Here is a 7,668-nt window from a genome sequence, read left to right as displayed (position 1 = left end):
TTTTTCCGTTATCCACAGGAGTAAGTTTGTGTAATGATAATTTATAGTTCTGAGAAACCGGAAGGATTGTGTCGTGTGGTTTACATCAGGAAATGGAACGTGGCTTTCAGGCTGAGACGCTAAGTCACGCTCCCATCACCTGGCTGCAGCTGTTTGACTCATGATTCACCATCGCTCTTTCATTCCTCATCTGACAAGTAGCATTTGATCATACTGACTCAGAGCGGCATTATAAACCAGACTGTATTTGCAGCTATAGCTTCCCTTTCCAATGTCAACTGTCTCATTTCTGGTATTGTTTATATGAATACCAGTGAAGGTTCAGTGATTATAGGAATTAGTTCTTTGAAATTAAAATCTGTCTTTGCAAATAGCATAAGCACAAACTGCATATATGTAAGACTGGAAAAATTACAATTTAACATAACAGACAGTGTCCCATTTACAAACCTACATTGTGCATCCAAACTTTCATAATCATCATATTGGGGTTTTTCCTGCAAAGATACATTTTGGGTACCTCTAGATGAGTTTTACTCCAAGTCAGATAAAAACATAGTAATTTCTTAACTCACTGTATTAATTTGGTTTCTGTTTAATGAAGCAAAATATACATTTAATTTTTAAAACCAGATTATCAGGAATAAATGGAACTACAGATTTCTGAAGACATGCCTTTACAGTATGCATACAGTTACCTACAATAAAAATAGATACATTAATATAAAAATGTAAAACAAAAACAAAAAAAAAACACTTGTCATGTCTATCAGCAAGGAGGATGAGGAGATTTAGACAAACATAAAGCTGTTTAAGGGTAAATGAAAGAGTGAAGATCTGTTTTAGTAAAATATCCCTTGGATGGAGAAAATTCATATTTGATTCACATTTGTGTCCAGTACCAGTATTTGTTGCCCTCGTTCAAACTGGAAGGTTCAAAATACAAAAAATCTCTTTCCAGTTCAGATATGGTGTGAGCACCATTTAAAGCCATCACATCAGTTATTTACTGTCTATATTGTGCAGTGGATTGTGGAGAAATTTCCGGCTCTAATTTTAAGATCTTTTTTTAATGATGAAAAAATGGAAAAAGTAGCAAATAAATGTACTGTAAGAGTCAAAAGTGTTTTAGCTCTAAATCAAATTTGAATAGAAAACAGAAGCATTTGAAAGCAGCGCCTGCTGTCACAGGCACGTTAGCATGAGCAAAGGTAGATGCCGCAGGCAGAGGAGGTTTATAAAATATGTTATCTGAACTGTGACATCATTATGAGGTTGCCAGTTGATGATGTTGCCTAGTAACAGAGAGAAGTCCCCCAACGTCAAACTCAATACTGCACTTACCCAGCATCATATCAAGCAAGTTTGATGTTGAGATGGGCGACGAACAGACAGATTCATCCGTGTATTAGTCAGACTGTGTATTGTGTATATGTGTGTTTGTAGATGTTTGTCTAATCTCTGCTGGGCACAAGAAGGCTCATTTTGTTTTATCTCAAGCGAGGCACAACACTGTATCATCCTGATTCGCTCTGACAAAGTGAAAATAAACCAGCTAAATAATCCACATGCTCTGAAAACCCTCTGTTAGATGCTCCGGCCTCCTTTTAACCATAGTGTATGTTTTAACCTGGAGGTCAAAGTGAGCTGAACCTTTAGTGCTGCAGAAGCTTTTACATTTTGCAGCAGCAGACGTGAGCGTCCCTCTTTTTGCATCTCCCTTTCTCTCTCTGCGGGTTCCCATTTCAGATTTGGCTGCCTCGTCTTTGTCCTGTCTGAGCCTGTATCGCTCTCTCTTTGTCACTGTTTACTCTTGCCCCATCTATCTGTGTCTCTCTTCATCTTCTCATCAGTACTCTTATTCTCTCACTTTCCATCTCTTTGTGTTAACCTCCCTGTGCTCTTTTTATGCTCCGAATCTTCATGCATGGCCCCTTTTCTCAGTGTCCCTGTCTACTGCTCCATCTCTGTTAGAACAGTGTGCCGGCTGTTAGCGGTGCCCCAACGTCATGGCACATGGCTGCGGCATCTTGGCTATAAATAACTCGGTCTCGCAGTCCAAGACAGGACCGAGAGCCAGAGGGAGCGCAATCTGCTGTCTCCCTCAAGAGATGCTCGAAGGGGAAGGCGCGAATAAGATGGCTCACTCTGCACTACCTTCACCACTCAGACCTTCATTGTACTTTATGTATAAAATGGTTGTGAATGCAATTATTTTTCTAGAGAAGTGCAAATTTCTGGTGACCAAGCATTTCAAGTACGTAGCCAAAAGAAAGGTTAGAGCAATAAATATCAATGCATAATGTAAACAGACACCTTGAATTTTCATGAAGATGTAGGATGGTGCTAACTGTGCTAACACGCTTACAAGTAACCGTCTGGAAGGTTTATCCCTTTTTTTTTTTTGCTGCGTGTTTCCTTCAGAAAGAAAATGTCACTCTGCAGTGTTGGTGACATTCAAAGGTTTGATTGATGACTGCAATATATCAGTCTTTCACACATCTCTGTCGAGTGGCTATGTTTGGATTGATTTACGGGTCCACACAGGATTTTAGTAACTTTCATTTCATTTGAATACTAGAAGAAGAGTGCTACATTGTAGCGAGCGACACTGATAAGAATTAATTGATGCCTGTGCCCATCTTTATGTGAGTCCCGTCTTTATTGATCCCTTTATTGAGTCCTGATCAATGTCCTGTATACACGAAGAAAGTTTGTATATATGTGTAACTGTGTGTGTATTTACTTATATGTGTATGCACATCAGTCTGGAGAGTCAATTGGTGTGACTCTGCTTACTGCAATAAAGTCCTTATGTCTGGTCCATTTTGCAGCAGTAAAGATTACTTGTCACCAGACCAAGAGGGTCCTGTTTCTGTCTTGATCAACTGGAAGTTTGACTGGCAGCTTTGGTTTTGTCATTTTTCATGATGGTTACCACAGTGCACACTGTATGGTTGCTGACCATGTCCATCCCTTTATAGCCCCTGTATTATATGGCTCCTTTTACAGAGATAAAAGTCGCAAACAATAATAACACAATTAAAAAACGATATCAATAGTGAAGCATCTTAAAACAGAATGAAAAAATAGATTAAAAAACCTAAATAACAAAAGACTGATTGTACATTGTACAGATTTTCTGATGGCTGCTTCCAGCAAGCTCAGACCATCTAAAACCGGTTTCCCTAACATAACAATGAGTTCACTGCACTCTGCAGTCACCAGATCACAATGGAAAAGAGCACCTTTGGGATGCTGCAAATCTCCTGTTCATATCTCCATGATACGAACAGGAGATTCATACCATGGATGCGCAGCTGACAAACCTGCAACTGCTCAGTGATATTATCATGTCAGTATGGACCAGAATATCTGAAAAATGTTTCCAGCACCTTGTACAATCAACAATATTAAGAATTTTGGCAGGTCTGAAGGTAAAAGTGGGTCTTAAGCTTATAATAGCAAGGTGTAGCTACTAAAGTGTCCACTGTATCTATTGTGAAGACCCAATCAAGGTGTTAAAATTGTATGCACAGAAAATAGTATTTCTTCTATCAGTTCCATATCATACAATGAACAGTCAGTTGAAATTACACCCAGTAAAGTTTTGTCATAAACATAATTATGACAAAAAGATTTTAGTCCTTAAAATAAAATCCTGCTGCTTTGAGGGAGATGTCAAGAAAGTGTTTTATAGGAGGCAGTTGCTCACGGTATAAAGGGGAAAAATAGATTGAACACTGCCTGAGGTGTACTGAATTTTCAAATGTCAATTAGAAATCAATGAACTTCTTGATCTCAGATAATGAGAATCAATGAATGTGCAAAGAGCTGGATGCTTCCCTCTCACTACACGTTGTTTCGAGGATTTGTTTGTTCTGGCCCTATTTCTGGGCCTGTGAACTCGTAGACAGATGCTTTTCGATAGAGTCATGTTGCCTTCAGCGAGCTGTCACTATCAGGCTGATTCTACAAGTCAGGGGTTTTTTTTGTTCAGGGTAAGAAAAGCTGCCGGGTTGTAGACCATTTTTTTTGTGTTTGCGTTCAGAGTTGTGATGTTGTTTTTCAGTGAGGTGAAAACACTGGTTGACACGTCCAGGTTGTCTTCTTCCTATGGCCATATGGAATACATAGCACTTCACATATTGTCAACACACAGTCCATTAGGTATGCTTCTCTTGCTCAGCATTTCTGACTGCTTCAAGGAGATGGCAAGCTTTCCTTATCAGACGTCCTCTGCTTTGAGCATTCTGTGTGTTTTTTCTTTATTTTAACGATAAAAAAGTATTTATTCCAAAAGTCTACCTATTTTTAAAAGTTGTTACTTTTAGTTGTTGCAAAAAGGATTCCTTTGACATCAGGAATCTTTTGTCTGACTTGTGCATTATCCTCTCCCCTAACATGCTCTTTGTCCTCTGCTTTATTTCAGACCACTCTAAAAGTAGATGTGTGTTTGTTTCTTCCAGGAGACAGTAACCCCAAGGAAAGCAGCCCCTTCATCAACAGCAGTGATGCTGCCACAGAGAAGACTCAGCAATATGACCGCAAGAACATGGCCCTGTTTGAGGTATAATGCAATACTCCGCATACACACACATACGCACATGCACACATTGATTTTGTTAACACACACAATCAGATGCGATGGTAAGAAGCGGGATACACTCGTTTTCACAATTCAGTGATTGAATAGGGGCTCTGACATCGATTAATGAGGGTAATTACTGTGTGAAGGGCATGTGGGAACCTCAGGTTAAAGCAAGAAAATCTCAGAGTGGTGCAGGATTGAACCTCAATGAGGCAATTTGCCTCCGCTCTGCACAGATGTATTTACAATGTCTTCTCAGTGGGATTTCTAGATTGAACAGGAAAAGGGGGTTTATGGTGTGCACACTTGTTTTTGTTTCAAATGAGCTGAAATCCACAAAAGAGGATAGCAAGTAGATTAAATGGCTTCTTATCTGCAATGATCTATGGAAACAGCCACTAAGTGATTGGTCATTTTATAGAGTTCACTTGTTTGATTGAGATTGTTAATAATATTGGCTAAAATGCTGATTGCAACCTTCCTGTCTGCTTGTTTTTCTGCAGGAGGAGATGGACACCAGCCCCATGGTGTCATCTCTTCTCAGTAGCCTGGCCAACTATTCTAACCTGCCTCAAGGTAGCAAGGAGCATGAGGAGGCTGAAAACAATGAGGCTGAGTCATCACGCAAGAAACCTGTTAAGGTATTTATCTTAAAAATATATGCACTGAAACATACAACAGATTTTATAGACAAATAAAGTACCAAAGGTCAACTACTCTAAGAGAGTACCATTCATTTAATTTTCATGGAAAGCTCAAATGTACCCCTGTTAGAGGATCAGCGTTTGGAAGAAGTAGATGAAGAATATTAACAGAATTTGTTAATTTGTTGATAAGAGTACTATATTTAGTTGTATCTTTAGTTTGCATCTGCCTACGTAGCTTATCAAGTAGAAGTTACTCAGCCTGAAAGGCACTGTGAGAGCAGCACCGTTACATCAGCTAGGTTAACAATGCTTAGCTAATGTTAATGAGGGGAAGCAATGGTCACAGAATAAACCAACTCAGGCAACCAATTGTAGCATTATTGTGAAATATATGTCTGTGAAGGCTCTCAGTCATCCAGGTCATCGGCGTCTAAGGAGCTTAGAAAGAAAAGCGCCTGGACTGTACAGTGCAGGGACGAATGCCCAGACCTCTACATTGGAGAGACCAAACAGCCACTTCACAAGCGCATGGCACAACATAGAAGAGCCACCTCCACGGGACAAGACTCAGCAGTTCATCTGCATCTAAAGGACAAAGGTCACTCTTTTAAGGATGCCAATGTTCACATTTTGGACAGAGAGGACAGATGGTTTGAAAGAGGAGTGAAAGAAGCCATTTATGTCCACTGTGAGCGACCATCTTTGAACAGAGGCGGGGGTTTACGACACCAACTGTCTGCCATCTATAATCCAGTTTTGAGATCCCTTCCCAGACGCCTTAACGCCCACTCACATCCTGGGCCATCTGACCTCAGGAAATCGCATGATAGGGTGGGGCCAGGTTTCATAATGAGCTCACCCGAAACCCTGGTTGATTGTGACCCACACCCGTTTTCACACCTTGGCTCATGTGATTAGGTAGAGGATCATCAGGGGGTCCTTTGTCCCTCTTTGGGGGGAAAACTCCCACTTGGTTTAAATCTGGGACTCTCCACCATTTAACCTTAGAACTGAAGAAGCTTCTCGGATGAGAGGTGAAACGTCTTCAAGCAACTTAAACAAGTCCAGATGCTTTTCTTTCCAAGCTCCTTAGATTGTGAAATATAAGCATGTACCAAGGTTAGCCACACTTTCACAAAGTCAGCATTACATACAAACAGTAATTAGGGGCCAGTCCCTGCTATCGTCGATCCAAATACCCTTGCTGCTGTCTCTGGCACTGAAAAATGGTGGAACACACAAATTGGTCACTGGATTGGTCTATACAACACGCTAACCTATACAGTATGGTAAGTGCAAATGCATGGGAAAACAAGGTTATCTCTGTGATGTAAAAGGTCATAGAAATGTTGTCACGAGCACAACACGAGAAAAATTTTATCTGTGTTTTATTTAAGAAGATATATTCATCAGAAACACCTTTTAAAGTTGCTATAAGTGTTTCAGTTCATAATCAGTGTATTTGTATTCTTAGTTGTATTGTTATATTATATTTTTGTGTATTTTCTCTGGCATATTTTGACCATTTTTTGCCGCAAAAGGCGATTATTGCGTCAACATGTGACTCCGACAGAAGCAAACACTAAATGGTAAAATGTGGATTCAAATCGACTGTGTTATAACTGAGCTGCTCCATTAAAAGTGCTTTATCTGGAAAAAGCTGGATGTAATGTGAATGTGCTGACTAGTGCATAGTAATGTTTATAACTCCTGATGTGTTTATCTGTTCTTTAAAGACTATAAAGAATATATTTAAAATGCTTAAAAGAACATAAATGTTCAGATATATTTTTGTGCTGCATCTTATTAGTTAAATGTTACAGCAATAACAGTGTACTCCAATGCAGAGTAATGATCTTACTGGCTGCAGTATAAAAACTAATGTTGAAATGATAGTGTAAGCTGTCTTCAAAAAATGGGCCAGGTTTTTGGTTATGAAAAATTATTTCTTCTTAAACAAATTACTAAAATTAACTTCCACTGACTTAACTCCCCGCTCAGTATGATGCAATGTGCACAGATAAATCTTTTGCCTGTGGATTTACATTTGCAGCAGTAGAATTATTTATGGCTCTTCCTGGTTGAATAACTCGTTCAACCAGAAAGGACCATGTTCCTGTTGCCAGTGGATGGTCATTAAGTGTTACCAAATATAGAGCTGCAATTTACATAAGATCAAATAATGTTTCCCCAACAGCACAGTTTTAAATTGTTTTGTTAACACAGTCACTGGAGAGCCTGAATATCTCCACCAGTTTAGGACTTGCCAATCATTTTCTGTTGATATTATAAATCCCCGGTTCATGTTATGGGTTTGCAGCTTAAATGCCACTCACTAATGAGTTCCTTCCATATCATCCCATGATATTTTCTGCCGTTGGTGTCGAGATGCCAGCAGGAAGTGGTTTACTTTTCTGGCTTTTTCTCAGC

General features: G+C 39.5%; 1 protein-coding gene across 3 annotated transcripts in view; it reads left to right on the top strand.

The window, feature by feature from the left end:
- The window catches only part of slc12a5a (solute carrier family 12 member 5a), a 178,877-nt gene that overhangs the window by 114,671 nt on the left and 56,538 nt on the right, over positions 1-7,668 (top strand). For all 3 annotated transcript variants that reach the window (XM_005729817.1, XM_013909971.1, XM_013909972.1), the window contains exons 2-3: positions 4,470-4,570; positions 5,095-5,232. In XM_005729817.1, coding sequence (XP_005729874.1) covers positions 4,470-4,570; positions 5,095-5,232 — 239 coding nt within the window. The remainder of the gene's footprint in view (positions 1-4,469; positions 4,571-5,094; positions 5,233-7,668) is intronic.

The sequence above is a fragment of the Pundamilia nyererei genome, unplaced genomic scaffold (assembly GCF_000239375.1).
Source record: "Pundamilia nyererei isolate P.nyererei 1_Seehausen unplaced genomic scaffold, PunNye1.0 scaffold00034, whole genome shotgun sequence".
NCBI lineage: Eukaryota > Metazoa > Chordata > Actinopteri > Cichliformes > Cichlidae > Pundamilia > Pundamilia nyererei.
This window is presented reverse-complemented; position numbering and strand designations above follow the sequence as displayed.